Source organism: Mercurialis annua, linkage group LG3 (genome assembly GCF_937616625.2).
Source record: "Mercurialis annua linkage group LG3, ddMerAnnu1.2, whole genome shotgun sequence".
Lineage (NCBI taxonomy): Eukaryota > Viridiplantae > Streptophyta > Magnoliopsida > Malpighiales > Euphorbiaceae > Mercurialis > Mercurialis annua.
In genome coordinates, this window is record NC_065572.1 from 60,868,011 (window position 1) to 60,891,269 (window position 23,259).

At 31.7% G+C, this 23,259-nt stretch overlaps 3 protein-coding genes across 5 annotated transcripts; 1 reads left to right on the forward strand and 2 right to left on the reverse strand.

The window, feature by feature from the left end:
- The first annotated feature begins 2,846 nt into the window (after positions 1–2,846).
- On the forward strand, positions 2,847–7,027 carry LOC126673521 (probable leucine-rich repeat receptor-like protein kinase At1g68400). The gene is made up of 2 exons (XM_050367694.2): positions 2,847–4,286; positions 6,198–7,027. The coding sequence occupies exons 1-2, from the start codon at positions 2,939–2,941 to the stop codon at positions 6,872–6,874; spliced, it is 2,025 nt and encodes a 674-aa protein (XP_050223651.1). The 5' UTR covers positions 2,847–2,938; the 3' UTR covers positions 6,875–7,027.
- A 1,170-nt stretch (positions 7,028–8,197) lies between these two features.
- Positions 8,198–11,642, reverse strand: LOC126673522 (glycosyltransferase BC10). The gene is made up of 2 exons (XM_050367695.2): positions 10,847–11,642; positions 8,198–8,987 (listed from the first exon to the last, which is right to left on the reverse strand). Exons 1-2 carry the CDS (start codon positions 11,387–11,389, stop codon positions 8,343–8,345), a joined length of 1,188 nt encoding a protein of 395 aa, XP_050223652.1. The 5' UTR covers positions 11,390–11,642; the 3' UTR covers positions 8,198–8,342.
- Positions 11,643–15,131: 3,489 nt separating this feature from the next.
- LOC126675085 (uncharacterized) lies at positions 15,132–23,010 on the reverse strand. Of its 3 annotated transcripts, none has more exons than XR_007639680.2 (13): positions 22,579–23,010; positions 22,099–22,246; positions 21,483–21,637; positions 20,812–20,994; positions 19,987–20,062; positions 19,334–19,411; positions 18,857–18,942; positions 18,485–18,558; positions 17,717–17,762; positions 17,176–17,285; positions 16,640–16,814; positions 16,054–16,168; positions 15,282–15,412 (listed from the first exon to the last, which is right to left on the reverse strand). XR_007639680.2 is itself a non-coding variant. In XM_050369664.2 (13 exons), the coding sequence occupies exons 1-12, from the start codon at positions 22,840–22,842 to the stop codon at positions 16,087–16,089; spliced, it is 1,470 nt and encodes a 489-aa protein (XP_050225621.1). In that variant the 5' UTR covers positions 22,843–23,009; the 3' UTR covers positions 15,282–15,412; positions 16,054–16,086. The 3 variants fall into 3 exon arrangements, 2 of the variants coding, with proteins under 2 accessions (XP_050225620.1, XP_050225621.1); XM_050369664.2 differs by having other exon boundaries at positions 16,054–16,161; positions 22,579–23,009; XM_050369663.2 differs by lacking the exon at positions 16,054–16,168 and having other exon boundaries at positions 15,132–15,412.
- Positions 23,011–23,259: the final 249 nt, after the last annotated feature.

Here is a 23,259-nt window from a genome sequence, read left to right on the forward strand (position 1 = left end):
GAAAAAAATACAAATTAGGATAAAATTGATAAATTTTTTAACGTCGGGGTAGAATTGAAAAGGAGACGAAAGGTCGGGATAGGATTGAAAAGGAGACGAAAGGTTGGGGTTTTTTTAAGACATTAAACCATTCAACAAAAACAAAAGCTCGATGTACATTAAAATAGCCATGACATGAAAAACTGGGCAAAACACATACGGAAGCCCCTCTACTTTATCATTTTTGTTCGAGAGGCCCCTACTCTAAAGTTGTTCATGTCTGAGTCCTTGTACTTGGCAAAATCTAATTTTGAGACCCTTAAGTGGACGGAAATCAGCAAGTGAAACTCACTCGCCGTTAATTAACAGAAAAATATTACGTGGCAATTTTTCCTATATATTGTGGTCTACGTGGCATCACAATTGAAGGACTTATCTTATATAAAATCACAATTTAATACAAAATGGTCAAGGTAAAATAAATCTGATGGCAAATTGTCATTTTGACATCATCTTCTTCCTCTTTAACAACTTCTTCCTCCTCACAACCCAGACAGCATCTCATCGACGTCGCACCACCACAGCAACACCAATATGATCTTTTTTCTCCGGTGCCGCATCACCATTCTTGCAGCTTTTCACCATTATGATTTCTTCATCTTCATTATCCGTCATGTTTCCAAATCAATTGACAAAATCAGAATGATGGGTCATAAAATTGACATCCCAATCATGAAATTCAAATGTTTGGACTTGATTCTATCGCTAGAATTGGGGATAATTCACGGTCACCGCTGTTCTTGCTCAACCATTAAAAGAAATCTTGAAAGATCATCGTCATACTCCACCTCGCTTGAATCGAGCGACGAATTCTCCTTTTTAAGTTAGATCATCATAGTAAGATGTTGCTTTGGTTTCCTCCATTTATTTACCTGTTTTCAGATTTTGAGCTAATCCCTCCAAAATCTTTAACAAAAAACACAAAAACTTGATTGAATTGCAGAAATTGAAGTAGTTTTAGACTTAGATAACATTGGCGCTGGCAAGTTTAGATCTATCATTTTCAGCAACATAACCGGAAGCGGCAGATCTATCAGATCTTCAATTTCAAATTTTCTTTTAATTTTGTTTGCCGGTAAACATGGCATTAATGGGTGTTGGGTTGATGAAAATCTTCTAATTTTGTTTATTCTCCAATATTTGTTGCAGCATTTAAAAAGAAGGAAAGCTCTGCTTCCAATTTAACATTCTGCCTTAATTGTTTAACGCTCATATAAATTTCCAGAGCTGGGATTTTTGTTCCAACCCCTGCAACTTGATATTAATCTTTTTAAACTTGGTTTATTAATTTTTATGATTAAGGCATTTTAAGAAAAGTGAGTTTTGTAGTTTTAGCCAAATTAATTCCAAATATCTCATTTTTGATTTTGTAATATATAGTTGCAGAAGAGGTATTTTTTGAAGAATCCATGAGATGTTTATACCCGCACAAGTGTTTGCAGTAAGATTCAAAGTTAAAAAGAAAAGGAAAAATTCAGTTTAAGTCCTTTTATTTTACATGTATTTTATCCATTACTTATGGGACACAAAGTTAAAAAAAACATGTCAATCATCTTTTACACTCTCACATAACGAGAGTGAACTTCACTTGCTGATTTCCGTCCACGTAAGGGTCTCAAAATTGGATTTTGCCGAGTACAAGGACTCAGACATGAACAACTTTGGAGTAGGGGTCTTTCGAACAAAAGTGATAAAGTAGAGGGGCTTCCCTATGGGTTTTGCCTGAAAAACTGTCTTAAGAGAGAATTTTTCCAAACAGAGAATTGATAGGACAAGCTTAATAATACTGTCGGAAACTAACAAGGTGGACTGAACTGGACAGTAAAAAACAAAAAAAGACATTACAATAAGGATATCTTCGTCTTTTCAATCATAAATTAATTTCACAGTAAATACTCCTCCTAGAGTACACGTTACAAACTTTTCAGTTTCTTTTAGCTTGTTCTATCCACTTCAACCGTCGGTGTTTTTTACCCTTAATACTCTTCCCTAATTTATTACCAAAATACCCTACATTTTCTCATTACTTACACTCTTATCCTTCCCTTTACACAATGCACACTGCAAGGGATGTACAGGAACCGGACCGCTTCTAAAAAAAGTTAAACCGAATCGAACTAAAAATGGCCAGTTCATAATATTTTAAATCTTTTGTACATTTTTTTTTCAAGTTAAAAATTACATATATATATCATTAAGTATTTACAACTAATACTTACAAACAACCATTTTTTCGTTGTTGGCGTGTGTGTATCGCTTAATCACCCTATCGTCTATGACCGAACGATGCTGTCGTCGACTTGTGTAGTTTTCCGTTTTGTTTATGTAGTATTCTATCCTCATTTTTGTAGTGCATAGTCTCCATCTTTAATCCTCCATTTTTTTTTTCTCTTTTTAACCTTAATAGGACTCTAATTCAAGACCTATAGGGTTCTTGACCTCACTCCTTACCACTTGAACTGAAGGTCATTAGTATATATTTCAATTCACTTCGGTTTGATATTATTTTTTAAAAAAATATTAATACTATTTTGCTAAAAGTAATACAATTTTATTTTATATTTTAATAGTAAAATGTATAAAATATTAAATTTGGCTTATTTTTAGATTTGTTTTTTAAATTTACTATTTTTATTATCATTTTTATAAGTAAAATTTTAGTAAAAAACTACTAAAGCAAAAAATTTAATTTTTATAAAACCAAAAATTAAATCGAACCGAATCAAATTTATTCTCAAAATTCGGTTCATTATTCAGTTTCTTTAAAAACCGATTGGTTTTAATAATTTTACGCTCGAATCAAACCGAGACGAAAAACTGAATGCACATCCTTACACACTTCTCCATAATAAGAGCTCACTCACTCTCTTCACTTCTTCCAACTTAGAGAAAAACAACAATGGCGGCATCAAAAAACCCCATTTTTTTCTTTATATTTTGCCTCTGTTTTCATCTTCTTCAATCCGAAACCCTAAACCCAGATTTACAACACTTACTAAACTTCAAATCTTTATCAGACCCATCAAACAATCTAGCCGATTGGAACTCCACAGCCAACCCAAACCCATGTACTTTCACAGGCGTTTTCTGCTTCAAAAACAGAGTTTCACGTGTCGTTCTTGAAAACCTCGGCTTAGACGGCGTTATTCAGCCATTAACGTTTCTCACTCAGCTCCGTGTGCTTAGTCTGAAGGGAAACAGCTTCTCTGGTTCATTACCTGACTTCTCTAATCTCACGGCGTTAAAGCTTCTGTTTTTGTCTCATAATCAGTTTTCCGGTGACTTTCCGGCTTCTGTTCAGTCTCTTTACCGTCTTTATCGTTTGGATCTGTCGTATAATAATTTCTCCGGGAATATTCCTGTTGATTTGGTTAACCGGTTGACCCATTTGTTAACTTTGAAGCTTGAGGGAAACCGGTTTAATGGGTCTATTTCCAGTTTAAAACTCCCAAGTTTACAAGATTTTAACGTTTCAAGTAACCAACTTTCCGGTGAAATACCCGGATCTTTATCCGGGTTTCCTCAGTCTGTATTTGGTGGGAATAATGCTCTTTGTGGGTCACCAATGCCGGTATGTAAAGGTTCAGTAACCGACCCGACAAAACCCGGGTCAGCCATCGGAGCTATTGCTTCTCCGGTAACACCAGGGAGTATAATATCATCGTCACCAAGCTCTGAACAACCAAGCAAATCATCAGAATCAGTAACTACTACCCATAACAAAACAACAAAAATTAGCCCATTAGCATTAATCGCCATTATAATCGGCGATGTTTTGGTTTTATCGGTCATCTCTTTGCTTCTATATTGTTACTTCTGGAGAAATTACGCAGCGAAAATGCGCGACGGAAAGGGTTCAAAACTGCTCGAAACGGAGAAAATCGTCTACTCGTCGAGCCCGTATCCGAACCAACCGGGTTTGGACCGGGGTCGGATGGTGTTTTTCGAAGGGGTGAGGAGGTTTGAGTTGGAGGATTTGTTGAGAGCCTCGGCGGAAATGCTGGGGAAAGGCGGGTTCGGGACCGCGTACAAGGCGGTGCTGGACGACGGGAATGTGGTGGCGGTGAAGAGGTTGAAGGATGGTAATAATGTTGGGGGGAAGAGGGAGTTTGAGCAACATATGGAGATTTTGGGGAGGTTAAGACATGTTAATTTGGTTAGTTTAAAAGCTTATTATTTTGCTAGAGAAGAGAAGCTTTTGGTCTATGATTTCATGCCTAATGGTAGCTTGTTTTGGCTTCTTCATGGTACGTTACTTTTGACATTAATTTCAATTATTTTTGGTTTTTTTATCAAGTTTTAATTAGATTTAATGGCATTGTTTTGGTAGTTAAACATATTTATGATGAATTGCCTTTACATTCTTTTTAGACTAAAATGCAAATAACTACAATTTCAACTCCAATTCTTCAATTTAAAAGTTTTCTTTCATAATTTGAATAGTCAATTGAAAATTCGATCAATTAGTGTTGATGTAAATTACTAAAATTCAAATAAATAAGACATGATAAGATGGATTCCGATGTCTACACCGATTGATGGAATTTTAAATTTGTAATTCAAATTATTAACAAATAAACTTTATATGATGGGCCAAATTTAATGTGGTGATCATAAATGTAGTTTATAATGTAATTGAAATTTGGCCCTTCTTTTTAAGAGCATGATTGATTATTTGGGGTTCAAGGAATTCTTAAAAGGGGTTATAGGAGACTAGAAAAAGAAAATTATTTATGGAATCATGGCCTAGTGGGCATGAAAGGGCTTGGTTGTGCATAAATATAGGGTCCAATACAATATTAAAAATTTAAAATACACAAAGCAGTAGTAGTAGGTAAGATTAGTGGGTCCATAAAAAATCTAATTATTCTAAGGATTTCCTCTAAGTACACAAAAGTAAAGGAGTGTTGATTGCAATTAAGTTAATTAATTACAAAAAGTAGCTAATTAGCTGGTTTTGACTTTAGCTTTATCTTATTACAAAAAAGCTGATGAAGATTAAGATGGAAGAGTTAGGGTTTGTCCTTTTGTAGAAGTGGAAAAATGATGGGCCCACATAGACATAGTTTAACTTTTTTGCTACTAATTACAGACAAGGGAACAGTTACACTACATGACACCAAAAAAACTGCAATGTTTTTGGAATTTGAGTGTCTTAATCAGATGCCACAATTCCAACAAAACGACATCATTTCTTGCTTTATTTTTTTCTTTTTGGTCTTTATTGGGTTCTCTGATTCAAATCCTTTCCAGCTATTATATCATTATATGCCACCCACAAAGTGGAGCTCAATGAACCCGTATAAGTCATTCGGGTTTAACCCGATTGACAAAACTCCTGATGTAGAAATAATTGGGTAGGGATTGGCAATATTTGTTATGGACCCATTAATAAATGTGCTTGTCTATCGAATCGAGCTAAGAGTGTCAGGTTGTTCACCCGATTAGAATCATTACGAATACAAACTATTTATCAATTATGTAACTAAAATACGACATGAAAATAAACAGACAAGATTAAATAAAAGGACATTATGAATCCAAAACCATATCATAATTCTAAATTAAAACCATTATTCTTTTTTCATTAATTATTAGTGCTAACACTATTTTTTCTTTTAACAAATTTTATCATGATTCATAACTTTAAAACAATCGAAAACTATGATTAGTTTTTATGTTGTGAAAGTTGGTTATATAGGCTCCTGCCTGCCTGTAAAGAAAAAGACAATTACAATGACCTGAGTTGATGCAAGTCATTATCATAGACAATCTGTTATACTTATTAGGCAGATCCTTTGTCTGTATTATGATTGTCAAACTATTTTTTTTTGTAATGGATATGATTGTGATACTTGGTCTGGTTGCCATATGAAAATGACTTGGTCCGTTTGTCTGTATAGTGTCAAGGTTGTAATTTAGAAGACAACCTACGGTTTATTGCATTGTTTTAAGAACCGGACTGGCTGGTTAATATATGAACCGATGGCCATACAGGTTAGGCAATCGGTCCGGTTTTAAAGTACTGGTTTAATTAAAATCGTGAGCTGTTATAATGTGGTTGGCTTAGTCTATAGATAACTTGATAGATTCGGTATACCTAAAAATTTCTCATGTTTCTAAAAATTTCTCATGTTTCTAATATTTCAACCCGACAGGTAACCGAGGACCCGGAAGAACGCCACTGGACTGGACCACAAGGCTAAAAATAGCAGCCGGAGCAGCCCGTGGGCTAGCTTTTATTCACAACTCATGCAAGTCACTTAAACTCACCCACGGTAACATCAAATCCACAAACATCCTCTTAGACAAATCAGGCAACGCACGTGTCTCCGACTTCGGCCTCTCTCTCTTCGCCCCACCCGCCAGTTCCGCCCCTAAATCCAACGGCTACCGCGCCCCTGAGCTCTCATCATCCGACGGCCGAAAGCCAACTCAGAAATCCGACGTGTACTCATTTGGAGTATTATTACTCGAATTGTTAACCGGAAAATGCCCTTCTATAGGGGACTGCGGTGGTGGGCCCGGCAACGGGTACGGTGGGGCCGTGGACTTGCCTAGGTGGGTCCAATCTGTGGTCCGAGAGGAATGGACGGCTGAGGTTTTCGATTTGGAGCTGATGAGGTATAAGGATATTGAAGAGGAGATGGTTGGATTGTTGCAAATAGCTATGACTTGTACTGCTGCAGCGCCTGATCAACGGCCGAAGATTGGACACGTGGTGAAGATGATTGAAGAGATACGAGGAGTTGAAGTGTCGCCGTGTCATGAAACGTATGACTCTGTGTCTGATTCGCCGTGCGTGTCTGAGGACACTTGTGGAGCTAGCCAGTGAGTGATTTAATTAGAGTTTATTTGGTTATTAGGCGTTGAGATTAGGAATGTTTTAGGTGTAAATTAGAGGTGAGATTTGATTTTGCATGCAATTTACTCCTACTTAAGAAACTTTAACAATTTCAGCTCAAGTAATAGTTTCAGTTATAGATCAGATCAGATTTGATTTTGCATGCAAATTAGTTCAGTTAAATGTTTTGATTTAGTTAGGTTTTATGCACAAAAGTTTATTTTGCTCTGAGAACTTAGTACACTATACTCCCTCCGTTTCAATATACTACCGTCGACCCTCTAATAGTTAATATTCTATAAATTAATAATTCTAATAATTAATAGAAAATTGAGAGAACCAACTTCGTTCCACGTCGGATAATTAATAATTCTATTATTTAATAATTAATAAAATTTAAAATGTATTCTACATGAATATTAATTATTAGAGAGATTTTTTTTAAAGAAATATATAACAATTGATGATTTATTTGAGGCAATATTAATCTTAATTCATAAAGTGGAAGTTAAAATACCATCAAATTATGACTTTCTTATTTTTTTAAGAAATTTTAAAAGAAGATATTAGATAAACAAATTAAAATAAGTAAAGCATATCTATTATAAAAATATTAAAAATTATTTTACTTTATGAATACAACTTTTTAATAATTATTTTTTAATTTGATATCAATTAATATTTTTTTAAATTAAATATAAAATTATTTCTTTTAAATTGAGTGATTGTAAAGTGTATTTATTTAGTTTTTTTATAATATAATATTAATATTAGGTCTATTATTGTAGATGCTTTAAAATATCTTTTATAATTTATTTTTTTATGCAAATTCAATAAATTAATAATTCTAATAATTAATAAATTTTTGATCCACCATGTGTATTAATTATCAGAGGGTCGACTGTAGTTCTTTTTTTTGCCAAAACCAATAGAGTTGTTCACTTTACCTTTATCACATATATAAAAATTGAATATAAAATATGTTAGTTTTTAAAAATGGATAAAAATATTGGGACAAAAAAAATTCTCTAAGTGGACAACTGTATTGGAATGGAGGGAGTAGTACGTAAAGTCAAACTCGTACTCATGAACAAAAATATTTTTAAAATAGACATTTTAAACATATTAGAGTCCAGAGGACATAAATCTATCGAAGTGTGAAGCACTAAATTACAAATTAGTGTAGAGAAGATAAGATGAGTAAAAACGCCTATTTCAAAAATATTTTTATTCAAAGTCACAAAATTGGCTTTAATTGATTTAATGTCAAATTTAAGAGATAGAACCAATCTTTATTGGTTATTTCTTAGTAAATATTGAATCTAATATTTTCTTTAAATTAATATATCATAAAAATTACAGGTCTATAAGGCCAATTGCCTGTCCTTTTTATTTGATTGATATCGATCTATACAAAATTACAAATCAAAGAATAAAGAATCGAGCATACGACGCCGTTTTACCTGCTAAAATGCATAACTTTTGGTGCAAATCTCAATAGCCTACCCAAAGCAGTAGGCAAGAATTTCCTAGCAAACAAGTAACAACTACTACTTCTACTTCCATTATACAAGCATCCGCTGGTACTTCTCATCTTCTTCAAGAACTCAAACGTCACCTCGTTTCGTATAAACCTCGTCGGATGGGGTCCGCCTCTCGACCAATCAACCCAAGTCAAACTCCGATTCGAATTCTTCTCCCAATGCTTAATACTCACAAATGTAGGCAAATAATGTTCATCCGCATAGCAATTACCATGACAATACTTTTGAAAAATTGGAAAATACTTTCGGTCCGACACCACTTCAATGGCAAGTTTTCGGTCCATTTCAAACCATTGCGAGCCTTTCCGCCATTGATTGATGGTGATTTCCGGGCTCATATGATAATTATATCGCCCGCGACCAACGGGATTGTCTAAGTCGTAGGCTTGTACATAATTTTCAGTTGAGTTGATTAGGTAAGAGTAGATTGTAGAGAAGTTGAAGAGAGGAATGCAAGACTCGGAGAGAAGAACAAAACGTTGGTTTGAGATGTCTAGAAGTGCATTGGCTAATAGGCGTCTCTCTGCTTCTATCATGTTTACATTTCCCCATTTGACTTCCTGAAAATTAAAATAACAATCACTACGTATTTGGCAACAAATTCTGTTGCAGCTAATTATTTTTTGCTGCTAAAAAACATTTTGCAGCATTAATGTTGAAAGTTGTTGCCAGTAGTTAAGTTATAGCAGCATTTTACAGCAAATTTCGTTACCAATTATTTAAGGCAACGTTTTATTAGCAGTAACATGCCACAATTTTTTTTGTTTCTATATGTTAATAGTAACAATTTTAGCACTATTAGCAGCAAAAATGTTTGCTGCTAATTCTAGTATTTCTTGTAGTGTAATACCATTATTAATAAATAGTTTTCAAATTAATTTAATAATTTAAAAGTCTAAAGGAAAATAATTCACTTTAAAAATATTTATTAAAATTAAGAATTATAACATAAAATCAGCTATATAGATTATTCCTTCCATTTTTATGTTATATTATTAGTATGTGTTATAATTTATAGCGAAAATTCTTTTGATATGTGAATATTTTAAGAAATATTGTGCATGTATGATAGGCGATATGTTACATATATCCACAACTATGATGAAATTGATAAATATATCCTCAATAAAATAATTCATAGTTTGGTTCAATAATTTTATATTTAAGTTAGTTATATTTAAGAAGTAAATAAAAAAGATTAATTAATAAAAATAAAATATCATTTAGTATTTTAAGTTGTTTCCATGATAAATTAGTCCATTTATGAAGTAAAAAGTTATAAAATTTTATCTGAAAATAAAATTATTTTATAACAATATGCATATTTTCATTCATTTATATAGATAATTTCTTAATTTTTAATGTATTTTATTATTATTAATGAAAGTTTATTTGATATTTAATTATTTAAATAATAATTGAGTGTATGTAAAGTAAGATAAAAAAATTAAAATATTACGTATCAATTTAGGGCAAAATGTATACATATTTGAGTTCATGTAAAAAAGTTGTAAATGTAAAAGTTGATCATCTTCCACATAAAATTTTACAGCCGTAAATTGTCTACTACCGCAAAGACTTAGGATGAACGACTTCTACAACATTTTAAGAGTTCACATCTTCGTCAGGACTAGCAACTGACGTGCATTACAATTTACAAACGACATTGTCTAACACAGACAATGGCTCTGTCGTTTGAGATGATTGTGGAAAAATAGGTAGAATTTTTTTATTTTAGAACGATCCTTAGGAAACATCAAGACAAGCTTAACATTGGTACTATCTATTATGTGGGTGATGACGAAATAAAAAAAAATATAGCGAAAAAAATATAGCGACAACTAGCGCCCGATGTTTCTAATCTTACCCCCTAATTCGCCCTTGATTATGTGAATGCAATCGGAAAATTATTTTTAATAATAGACTGAGTTTACATAAAAATGAATTTTGCATAATTAATGTATAATCATATTATGTTATGTAGAATTTATTAGCATTTAGACTATATTTAACTCATAATGAAATATAATATAATTATTTATATAATTGTGAAATTACATATATAACTATATTAAATTACATTACCATAAACCTAATGTGGTCTAGTTAACGAGTGAAATGTAAAAAAAAAAACCTTTTGAACACCTGAATTTCAGTTTTATTTTTAAAAAATGTACTATGAAAAAATAGTAGAAATTATACTGAATATTTGTAAACAAATTTTTGAATATTTATAACGGAATTATGATGAAAAGTTCTCGCACAATATAAAACAACAGCTTTTGTTATAAATTCATCGCAAACTTTTATAACGACAATTTTCATCACAATTTTAGCCGTAGTAAATTAACAGTTCTTTTAGTAATTAGCTTACATAGACGTCGAAAAAAAATGAAAAATAATTCGATAAAATACTAACCTTACTAGGAATTCGCCTGCCATGAAAAATTGGACTCTCAGGTTGAGATTGATTATAAGAAGGATCAGAATGAACATATACTGAATAAAATCCTTGATGCCCTTTAAAAAATTTCTCCCACAATGGACCCATCAAAACCGGACCTTTTGTCAAGAACAAGAAAGCAACTTTAGGAACTCTTTCAAATGGAAATTCATCAATTATTGGAGCCATTGAAGCTCTCCACAACAATTCTTCATCTTCCATATCATGCTTAGCATCATCATCTACCTTCAGGTACTCTCTCAAACCGACGCGTGGCAACGCAATTTTAATCGCGTCGTTATTATTATATTTCGCTACGGAATTATTATCTAAAAATGAAACATGTGTGATTAGAAGATTGAATGATATGTTTTTGAGATATGAACTTAGGATTAGTCCTGTTGTTAGTCCACAACAGAACAAGAAGAAAAATTGAAGAGTATTTATGAATTGGAATTTGGTTTTGCATTGTTTTACGTATGAAGTTATTAAGTTTTGATTTTGGGTGTTCTTCTTCATAATTATTTTTAAGTGCTATTTTTTTTTAAAAAAAATTAATAACTTGAAAATATGAAAAAAAGTTTGTGCTTTTCTTGATCCAAGCAATTCAGTTTTCTTTGAGATGAAGAGAAGTAGTTAGAAAAAAGAAAGCATGAAAAAGAGAGAATAATTAATTAATATTAAAATAATGTAATTTAAAGCTAATTATAAATACTTATATATTTATAAAGTAACAAAATCTATGATAAAAGAAGTGATAATTAGAAAACTGAAGATCAAATCAATGAAATCTGAGATAACAATCATTTTAGATAGAGCAAAATTTGAGCGATGAAGAGAAAAGAAAATTAAATTAAAATAAATTACTAAGATGGCTATTTGAATTCAATTTATATGCCAAATTTGCATGTGTGTGATGGCTTTGTAGACTAAAGAAAACGTATGGTGATGACTTCTTTTTACCTTTGACATCAAAATTGTATATTCAAACATTAAAAAAAAAAACACACACACAAAACAATCACATGTAGTAGTTTGTTAAATATTATTATATTATGTTCCATTATTGTTGATGGTTCCAAACTTTTTCCTATGGCCGCCTATGATTTTGTTTGCTTTATCTATTAGCTATTGGTGTTAGGGAACTTGATGAAATCCATCAGCTTACATCAGTTTTTTTATAAAAAAATTATTTAATTCCGATCATGTACGGCCTGTCAAAAATTAACTGACTTGAAAATAGAGAGTATTGTTCTTAATTGATCAAAATGACCGAGAATCAATTCTTTAATCCTGATTATCAATTTAAGGACTGAGATGACCCTTTACTCATTTGAATAAGTTTATATTAATTGAATTTATTGTAGCATTAGACTAATAAACATTATCATAGAGGTAACCTTCCAATGCATCATAAATCAAGTGTGAGAACGCAATTTAAACTCATATGAATTCGGATAAATAAAAAATATAGAAAAATTGTCCGAGTAGCATCTCACCTTTGACAAAATTATAAATGAAAGTTTGACTAGGTAAAAAACTAGAGGTATCAATTTGCATTAAGCAAAATAAAATGCTTCCAAATTGCTTAAGCAAAAGACCAAGACTTTGAATAGAAAAAAAAGATTGAGCCGGCAGATTATACTGCCCTATAACCTTCATGAAACAAAGCTAATTGTACTATTAAAAATTAAAAGGAGAAAAAGTAATGTTTTTCTTGTTGGCACACATAATTTAGAGGTAAGTATTTAGAAGATTCTTTAGGCATGAGAAAAGTCTTAAATGGTGCCCCAAATTACAAGTCATGCATGGTTTCTTCATGCACTTTGATTACGAAATATAGAATCATCCAACTCGTTCATTCTCAGAAATTTCATGAGTACTTGGACTATTTAGAATTTATGAATTGTATTAATAATCACCCTATTTAAAAAATTTAAGTTAACTAACTAAATTTTCTGAAAATAATTTTATGTTTATCCAAAACTTATAATATAATTTAATTAACATATAAAACTTAAAAGTCGTCGAACTCTAGAATTTTTTTAATCATTATATTTCTCAAAATATTGGTAGAAACTCTATTTTAAAAAAGCTTAGCCACTCTCTTTTTCTCTTCTTATTTCTTATTGTTTTTCAGCAATTTTTTTAATTTGGCTACTACCAATTGTTTTATTTCTTATTGTTTTATACTCATTAATTTCTTTTAGTTCAAATAAACACATATTTAATATCCTTTTTTTATTATTTTTGTATGAATGTTATTTTATTCATTAGTGGCAGTGGAGTAAAATTTAAATTATTATTAACAAAATATTTGTTTTTGATATTTTCTTTATCATACTTATTTAAAGACTAGTCAGTTTGGGGTTTGAAATAACTATAGAGTTGAGCAGACACAGATCGCCGAATATATAATCAAACTCTATCAATACATGAAGAATATAAATATAAATTTTCATTATGTGCTTGAAATTTCTATTTTATACATCTTAAATGTATTTTTATATATAATTATTGATAAAGAATTGTACTTCTATTTCTCTATTAATAAAATGTTCATTATTATATCTATACTATATATAAAAGCACAGATGGGGGGGGGGGGAGACAGACAAATTTACCTGATAACCCTTTTAAATTTATTACTAATTGATTATCTAATAAAAGGTTTTATGGTCATTTAAAGTAGTACTATAGTAATTTAATTTATTAAGTAATTAGAATAATCAAATTACTTTAAATGATAAATTTAGGAATTTGATTTAAACTAGTAAAAGATTTTTACTCTAATTACTTTAAATGATAAATTTAGGAATTTGATTTAAACTAGTAAAAGATTGGCTATACTTATGTAAATACGGGAAAAAGTAATTAACTCATTTAATGACTCTAAGATGTAGCTCCTAATTTTAGTCTATTAAACCTTATAAGTGTTTTAATTACGGCAACTTATAATAAGTGTTCTAATATGAATATAACAAAACAAATGGATATAGTAAAACAAAATCACACGATAATATATAATGATGCTTTAAAAAAACAAATATGTGATGACAAAATGGAAAAATAAATAAAATCTTTAATTGAATGTATATAATGTATAGGGAAATAAATTTAAAAACAGATAAACTTAGCTTACATAATAAATTTAATATTAATTATAAATAAAATAAAATAATACAATTATAAAAAATTTAATTGAACCCACAAGATATTTTATAATTCAATAAAAATTCTAATAATATTAATTATAAATAAAGTACAATAATACAATGATAATACTTCAACTAATATAATAAATTTAAATGGTAATTTTTTAAAATACATGTTTTGATAACTTATTTACACTTTTACCTGTCAAGTTTTGATTTTTTTCTGACTTTTTTATTTACGAAAAATACTTTTTTTTTTAGTTTCACAAATATCTTTTTCGGTTTCCAATTTCAGTTTTCGGAAGTAGACGGACAGAAGCGCGAACGGAAAAACGAACGGAAAAGATGAACGGAAAAATAACCGGAGAAGGCATATTGAAAATCGAACGAAAAAGAAGAAGACAAGAAGAAGAAAATAAGAGAGAACTTTAAGAGATAAGAGAGAGAAAAAAAAGAGAAAAAATAGTGGTTATGTAAAAGTTTAACCTAAAATGAGTTAAAACTTCTTTATATATTGGATATCTTTGGTAAATAAGTTGGCGAATTAGGTAGCGTTGGAAAATAGAAAAAGATGAGACGAAATGGTCTAAATACTTCGCCAAAAATAAATATTTGGAAAATAATCTCTAAATTTAATCCAACTCATAAGTAATTATACCGAATTTGAGTGATAATATTACACTTACTACTGTTACTTTATTTATTAGTATAACTAATAGTTTTAATCCAATTCATAAATATATTTTTTAATCCGAAAAAAATTCCGACTAATTTAATATTAATTGTATATAAGATATATCGATATAATTATAATAATTTTAAAAATTAATAAATTAAAATATAATGTTTATTTTTAACAAAAACTCTAACTAATTTAATATTTATTATAAATTGACTTAGTTATAATAAATTTAATTATTATATACATTGACGAGTCATATTACGAGCCACGTGCGTAGCACGTAATGCGAAACTAGTATAAAAAAAAGGACAGTATTGGTAATGATTTTCTGTTCAACAATCACCAGCATACATGTATTATCCTCCTTTGTGTGGTTCACTTCTACTCTAGAATTTATTTCAATGTCAAATAAATTTATTTCAATGTCAAAGATAGCTATTTTCATTTACAAATAATTCCACCAAGTTTTTCCTTTGAACCAAACGCATCACAATTGGCATGAAATACCAAAAGATATGCCTGGACTCATTTAAGGTTGTCGCTAACAGAGTAAAATACAGCAAAACCAGCAACTCCAGCAAATACTAACTTAAATTTATTCAAGTTCTTATACCTTGTTAGGATGCCACTGCTCAGATACTCCCACATCCACCAAGCAAAAAAATGCAGCTTACAGCTTCTTTCGAACTTCTTAACCGAAAACTCCTGCAAACAGATTACACCACTCATCATTTCTGGCCCGGTTTATATTTTAGGGATAATTACTATATATCACTCCCCGGGCTAGGTTAAAATTACTCCCTCCGTCCCGTTTAAGAAGTCCCATATTCTATTTTGGGATGTCCCATTTAAAAAGTCCCATTACTATTTTTAGAATACTTTTCCATTGAATACCCCATTTTACCCTTATTTTAGTTATCTTAAAAGAGTTTTATGGAAAATTCCACTATTATTAATAGGGGCAAAACATGAAAAAACATGAAAAGACAAGAATGATTAATGTTTTCTTAATCTGTGTGTAAAGTCAAATGGGACTTCTAAAGTGGGACGGAGGGAGTATTTAATTCTGTTTTTAGAAAAATCACTCGCCCCCCTGCATGTTTCCCTTGACATTTAGGAGATCTCATTATCTAATAACTAAATATCAATGTCGGGAATTTCAGTTATATGATACCTAAATGTCGGTGGAAAAATAGTAGTTTTGACCTGGCCTCGGGGGTGATAGTAATTATCGCTTATATTTTTTATGACCAATACTTTGTTTGCAGAAAAGCTGAAGATTGATATGGTGGAAATTCATGATCTAGATGGTTTATTGACTAAGGAAAGTAGAAAAGTCATCCAACCTAAGATAATTGACCAAACAACAGCAGCTTTCCTCACTTGGTCTCAAATTTACTCAGGTCATCTTCAAATGTAACCACACTGCAATTGAAAGTATCTAAAGAGAAGTCCTGCACACTCGAGATGAATTGTTCGGATTCCGACCCATTATATGCTTGCATAATAACATGAGTGTGAGAGAATTGGAAATTCAAACAATCTAGTAATTATCATACTGTATAGCATTCAAAGTTCCAACTGCAAAATTCTATGAACCAAGGGAATTTCATCAAAATTATCATATAAGATGCAATGGATAGGTCGAAACTACAATGCGGCCTGTTTCATGTTGGTTATAGGAAGCCGAAATGAAAAAGATAAGTAGAAAGGACCAACGCCAGACATGTCTCATCTTTTACATTAGGTCACATGCAGATTAATGTTTTCTTATACTGTGCTATAGACCTAAATCTCTTGAAGTCAAAGATGCTACATAGTTTGCAAAAGAAAAACCGCTATATCTTGTAAAAGGAAAACCGCTACATCCAAGCATGCATAGCAACTATAAAAGCCAGAGAGAAAATCTAAAGCACAAATAAGAGATCTTACTTTTGGCAATTTATTTTGCTGAGCCAGATGATTTACATGAAGCTGCACATTTGACGCTGCAGGAATCCACAAACGGCGATCAACTTCAGAATAGACGCTTGCAACTATGTCAATTAATTTCTTTGCTCCATTTTCTATAGCTTTCAATATGTCTTTTTCTCGACTTCTGCGATTTCTGACAAAAGAAAATTGCAGTATGAATTGTACATGTCGATAGTAATGCTGATTCATGCATAGTTCAGTGAGCTAGAGACCACCCATTCACACAGGTGCTCAGCCACAAATGAAGCTTGCATATGTTCTATTTTACATCTTATATGAGCCAGTACATCCAGCCAAAAATTGATGAATATGCTACTTTTGCCATAATAGAGAGTCTAAAGAACTTAATATCATAAATGGAAAGACAATTGCTTGACAAAGATGTTAAAAAGGTTCCAAAATCCTATAATAAATGAATCGCTGGATAGACTCCAGCCAAAAGCAGGACTTATATTATATAGTGTTGCAGGAAAGGAGGTTGATAAGATTAATACTTGAGATATGTACAGAGCATGTGCTTTGGCCACAAATTGATTCTCCCATGCATTGGAATCAAAGCATGAGGGGCGAGGTCAATAAATTTGTAAGTAGACTGGAAGTAATCCTGCATAAATAACATAACATTCACAAACTCTGACATGGAGGATAAATTATTTTTCATGCATTTAAAAAAAAAAATCAAATATTATGAGATTTCACATGATAATGTTTTAATTTAGTTTTTGTTTGCATTCTTGTGAAGCAACTTCATGCAGTTAGTACCACAGGCAGGAATTCTGCAATCACACTAACAAACAATTACAAGATGAACTTGGGCATCCTGCACATCTAGAAATGAGCAAGTGTAGACATCAAATATTCCCAAAACTTTCTTGAAAGAGAAGATACGACATGTTAGATAAATGAAGAATAGCGCATCTTCATGTGGTGCAAATTGAATCTTAATATGTAATACAACCCCCGCAATTACAATAGTCAAAAATGCTTCTTCCAGCAGAATAAATAACATAATATCATGGATGTTTCACTACTTACAGTCATATTTCCACCAGATTGAATGTCCAAAAGGGAACTTCCTTGACTGCAACAAACCCCAGACTAAATTAGTATTGCAATTCCTGGGAGTGAACTAAGATTCAGGGGTAGAGAACACGTGATCAAATCATCCCAAAAGTGAAATCTCCATCTAATATCACATGCTTTTGAAATTCATTCACATAAGGATGTTATGACGTTAACATAGGAGTTATACCCCTCATAGTTCAAATTTTAGATTTTCTGCATTTGTATATGCAAACAAAACTTATGATAAAAGAGAAATATCTGAAATTTAAAAGCAGCAAAAAGGAAGAAACTCAACATCAGAGCGACCGAGCTTAACTCATTTCAAGTTATTTTGGCAAATTCTAACTAGAGTTTGGGGTTTGCCAGCCGATATATGAATTTTTTCTTATAACTGTATGCTTATATTTACCATGTAAATCAAGATCAACTTAACAAGCCTTCTTTTCTTCTCACACATAACCATTGGCCAAAGATGACTAGCAAATAAGAAATTTTAATTTAAGCATGTCCAACTCTGGTTATGGTGTTAAATGACAAGCATTTTTGGCATCATAAAAGTTCAAAAAACTACATTGTGATTTATTTGAAGGAAATGTCTAAAAGACTTTCCTGTTATAAGGGAAAGGTATCTATTATAATTTCGTAATATGAAAATGACAAGTAATCTTCGCATACATCGCAACTTTTTTCATCACATGGTTGAAATTGTCCTCAAAAAGATACTTTAAAGAATCCTACCCCACGCAATGATCGCCTACAATCAGGGAGTGAGTGCTGACATGAAGCAGTGCCACATGACCATCTGTATGTCCCTGAATAAAGAAAAGAGAGTATTTTTGGGTCGATAATTTAAGATTGAACTTTCTTAAGAAACAACAGTAATGTCATACATAATTTCGCATAACTAACAAAAAAGAAATTGACAAATCAACTAACAATTAATAGGCAAGAGCCTTTCTATTGTTAACTAGCTAGGTGGTCTACAAGCCATGGAAAATAGAGTTTCTAACAGATAAAGCTTATATGATATTTATTTTTAATTCCCACATACATTCAGCTAAGGACAGTTATTATAGCTTGAAAAGAAAATGACAATGAAACATGAATTACCGGAGCGAAAACGACTTTCAATCTTTCACCGCCAATGCATATATCTTCTCCTCCAGCAACTGAGGTGTATCCAAGGGACCAATCACCTAGCATTATATGAACACAAGTTCTTCAAACTGAACGAAATTAGAAAATAATGGTTACAAAGACACAGTTCTAGAATATCTCTTCCTCGAAATTATAATAAACTACTAGTAATCATTATTTATAGGCTTAATGCCTTAAAAAACCCCGACCTTATAGCCCCTTTTTGATGCTACCCTATGTCGCATTTTATCGTTTCAATTGTACCCCAGTTTTTTAATTTTTGTCAATTTTTTTACTTAAATGATGAGATCATTGAATTAACCATATTTAAAGATAAAATTAAATTCATATGTAAAATAGGATGTAATCATAATTAAGAAAAAGAAAGGCTGTGCTTAGCAATTATGTCAGAACATGGTATCATCATTCTTATCAAATTCAACATGATACCTTTCCCAATTCGGCGCATGGTATTCTCATGTGCTAATAATATAGCATTAGGATTGCATTTTTGGATGACAGAAAGACCTAAAATAGACCAAGAAACAGTAAGTTATTGCCATAGCAGAAGCTGTTTAATTATGCCTGGTACGTAAAGCTTGAAACTTTATACATATATGCAACTCACAATCAAACAATTTAGTAAGTATTAAGCACCAATAAGAATCACAGAACCCAAGATTTAAAACTACAGACAATAAGGAAGTAAACATTGCTGCATCTGACACACTATTATGTGGCCTCAATATTATTTAGTTATCATTGATCTTCTTTGTATTACACATTAGTTTGCCGGTCATTTTAAAGAGATATCATATGAATTATTCCTTAAAAGGAAAGAGACAGTCCAGACTTGAACAATTACAAGGATCAAAGGAAATTGCCAAGTATGCATAGTCTCAATTATGAAAAAACATATTGTGTGAGATGGCAATGGCCCTGGACTGAGTTGTATATGACACATTGAAAATTCCATAAAAATGAGGAAAAGGAGGAAAGTGGATAGTGAGAATTGGAGTCTAACTCTAGATATGGAACTTAGCTGCCGCAACATAGGGAATAATATCGGTCAGTGCAAGTTATAATATCAGTAAGGGACGTACCATCAACATGGTCACGGTGATGATGGGTGACAAAGACAACTAACTTTCTGGACAGCGCAGCAACAATTTTCAAGAGCTGATCAAGAGAACGTAATACTGGTCAAGACTCAAGAGTGAAATGCGAATAATACCAAAGTCATGTGGAACTTTGACACTACAAACACCAAAGTTAAGGATATAAATAAAATGAAACGAGAGACCCATTGAAGAACCAAAGTGTCATGGCTGCACAAGTTTTTTTAATTGAGCTCAACTAAAATCAACTAAATACTTCTGGTCTTATTGCCTTTTCTTCATAGATCATAGATTAAGTTTGACAGAAGATTAAACTTGATGAGAGACTATTTCTTTTTCTTCATAGATCCTAGATTAAGTTTGACAGAATATTAAACTCATGAGAGACTATGTCATATGAGAGAGAGTAGGGTTTTTTCACTATACAGCTAATTTTCTAAGCCGTCAAAGGTAGAAAATGTTTAACCACATTGGGGTAGATATATACGCCTCCTTTTGTTTACTGTAAGCCTCTCATTTGCTGAGCATAAACTGGTTGGAAGACTGAATGTGACAGACCAAAGAAATATTCTAATTGCAGGAGTGTGATTTTATGAAATTCAAACGAGATAAGTCCTGATCTGTACTTGCCAAATGAGATGGGTAATGGCCTCGTATATAATTTTTTGGTAATCTAGCATAGGATTAGACATATTTTTTTAGTTACACCAATTATAGCTCCTTTATAAGCTTTTGTTACCATGTCTCAGAAAATGTGGCTCACAAACATTAATAAGATATATCAGGTGATCAAAATACACAATAACATACCTCATCATGAAGATCAGAAAGGCACCCTGGGTCCACTATTAATGCATCTCCACAAGCCACAAAACTAGAATTCTCACAATCATTTGAGACGCTCTGAGGTGCAAATATCACCATGTTGGTTGTACGGAAAGGCTTTGCTGTCCTAGTTTTCATAGGTATGAGCGTAACACCTGGAGGATACTCCTGAAAATGAGAACTAAATTCTGAATTATGCAAACTTAGGCTGAGGTAAAAAAACTCAAAGGTAAAAGCCACATGAGTATTTATTTAGCTCAAGGGACTGATATACTTATATCTCTAAGGTTTTAAAATAGCTAATACATCTGAGAGCCAATTCATTAGCGCACTGTCAAATGCATCTAACTCCATTGCGTTAGTAGTAATTTCTGATTTCTAATTGGATATCATCAAAGTAAGTCACGAGTCACGTCCAAAAGCAAATTTTAAAAAAAAAATAGCAGACAATATGAAATTGTTCAGGGAACCCTATTAAATCTAGTGAAAGAACGTTAAAAAATGAATATACTTTTTCTTCCCCAATATATATATATAGTCCAAAAGCATGGAAAGAACAATTAAAAATGACATGTTGAAACCCAACAACATTTTCTTTTGTGCATTTTATACAAAAAAAATAATCATGATTCAGCTTCCAGAAATATCAAACTAACCTGGCGGTGCAAACTGGTATTGACTTTTGATTGTGGAGACTGCACTAAGTCATTAATAACACCAATCACTACCAAAGGTCCAACACGATCACTACTTGGTTTCACATGTAGAAGCTGATTTAGACAACTTTGGATAGACATCCATCTACATACTTCTGCAAATGCCATGTTTATTTCCAGATTAGCCGCACTATATATTCTGAAGCCAATTACTCCATTAACTAAATTAATGAAATTCAAACATTTTTTATAACCCAAGTACATACTTGAAAGGAACATTCTTGCTTTCTAAGCCGTGGTCACGCTCACTAGTTTTTCAACCAGTCCAATTTCAAACACATAGATAAGCAACTCATGCTTATCTATGCCCATAGATTATGCCAATCTAAGCGCTAAAAGCTTTTGATGATTGTTGTTATCGAAATCATAACATCATCTTCATAAATAAAAACTTGGTTCCTAACTTCGCACTCCAATGTAACAGTAAATTATAAATTCATATTTTAGCAATTATCAAGAAATTATACAAAGTTTTTTGTCCAAATAAAAGTTTTATCGAACAAAGTACAAACATTATTACTGAATTCAAAAGAACAGACAAATAACACAACCAGACCTGGTAAATTTCCATCATTAGATTCCAAATTTCCAGTAAAGTAGATTGTATGAATAGGCAATCCAGGTCCAAACTCAGCTTCCTCCACAAATTTGAAAAAGCTCCAATCTTTCACTTCAGTTGCATTAACACCCACTTGCTCCAATGCCTTCATATAATACATTTCAATATTGTCAAAACATAGTGTCACGCCGAGATTAAAAATCAAAGGGACAATATCATATAAATTCACGAACTAGTTTTCTCACTTTAATCATAAACTTAAAAAATGCCGCACCAACTTTCATTTTATCTCAATTACATACACGAGATCATTTTTTAACTGTCCCCTCACCATAATATGACTTCTTATACCAAATTGAGACAAAATAAAAATTAATTTACTAATTTGACACTTTTTAAAGTTCATATAGTTCATGAATTTATATGACATTACTAAAAAAACAAAATACCCAAAAAAATTAAAAGTTTGAGAGATACCCTGTTAATAGCCAATTGAAGATCATAATTCCTATAATCGATCTTTTCCAGAAGAGAATCCAATCCGTGAATTAAAGCAGCTGGTTCCACCGTATCTCCGTCAAGAAAATTAAGCATTGAGGAAGGCAAATCATAGAGATGAGAGTCAACAAAGGAGTCGTACTCTAGATTGCAGAATTTGGGAGGTGGGGTTTGTTTAATCAGCAGAAATTGGGGTTCAGTTGAGGCGTTTTTGAGAACTAAAGCTAGATTGTAAGTTGCCATTTTTAATCCTCTGAAGAATTTGAGAGAGGCCAATGTAAGGAGGGTGGGTTGGTTTGGTTTGATCGGCGAATTTGGTTTGAAATTGATGGGACTTTAAGATTAGTAATCAGTAAAGTGGCGGGGTTCGGTAATCCGGTTGGTTTTATTTTCTTGAGCCTGAAAATCAGTTTTTGATGCTGCAGTTTTTTAAAAAGGCATCAATTTTGATGAGCAGAGGTGTGTAGAAAATTAAAAATCAAACCAAACCGAATAAAATCGAAATTATAATTATAGTTCCGTTATTTAATAAAATACAATTTGGTTTGTAATTTTATAAAAATTTGGTGTTCGGTTTTCAGTTAATTGTAAACATAGATTTCATACAACGGAAAATATGCTAATAAATATATGTTAAAAAATTATTAGATAATACATTTT

Excerpts from the sequence above, each read along its gene's own strand:
- LOC126673521 (XM_050367694.2), top strand. The coding sequence starts at position 2,939 with ATGGCGGCATCAAAAAACCCCATTTTTTTCTTTATATTTTGCCTCTGT. Across the intron at positions 4,287-6,197 it reads CTTGTTTTGGCTTCTTCATG|GTAACCGAGGACCCGGAAGA; the intron begins GTACGTTACTTT and ends TCAACCCGACAG.
- LOC126673522 (XM_050367695.2), bottom strand. The coding sequence starts at position 11,389 with ATGAAGAAGAACACCCAAAATCAAAACTTAATAACTTCATACGTAAAA. Across the intron at positions 8,988-10,846 it reads GCAGGCGAATTCCTAGTAAG|GAAGTCAAATGGGGAAATGT; the intron begins GTTAGTATTTTA and ends TTTAATTTTCAG.
- LOC126675085 (XM_050369663.2), bottom strand. The coding sequence starts at position 22,842 with ATGGCAACTTACAATCTAGCTTTAGTTCTCAAAAACGCCTCAACTGAA. Across the intron at positions 21,638-22,098 it reads TAATGATGGAAATTTACCAG|AAGTATGTAGATGGATGTCT; the intron begins GTCTGGTTGTGT and ends TGGCATTTGCAG. Across the intron at positions 18,943-19,333 it reads CATGCGCCGAATTGGGAAAG|GTGATTGGTCCCTTGGATAC; the intron begins GTATCATGTTGA and ends ATATAATGCTAG.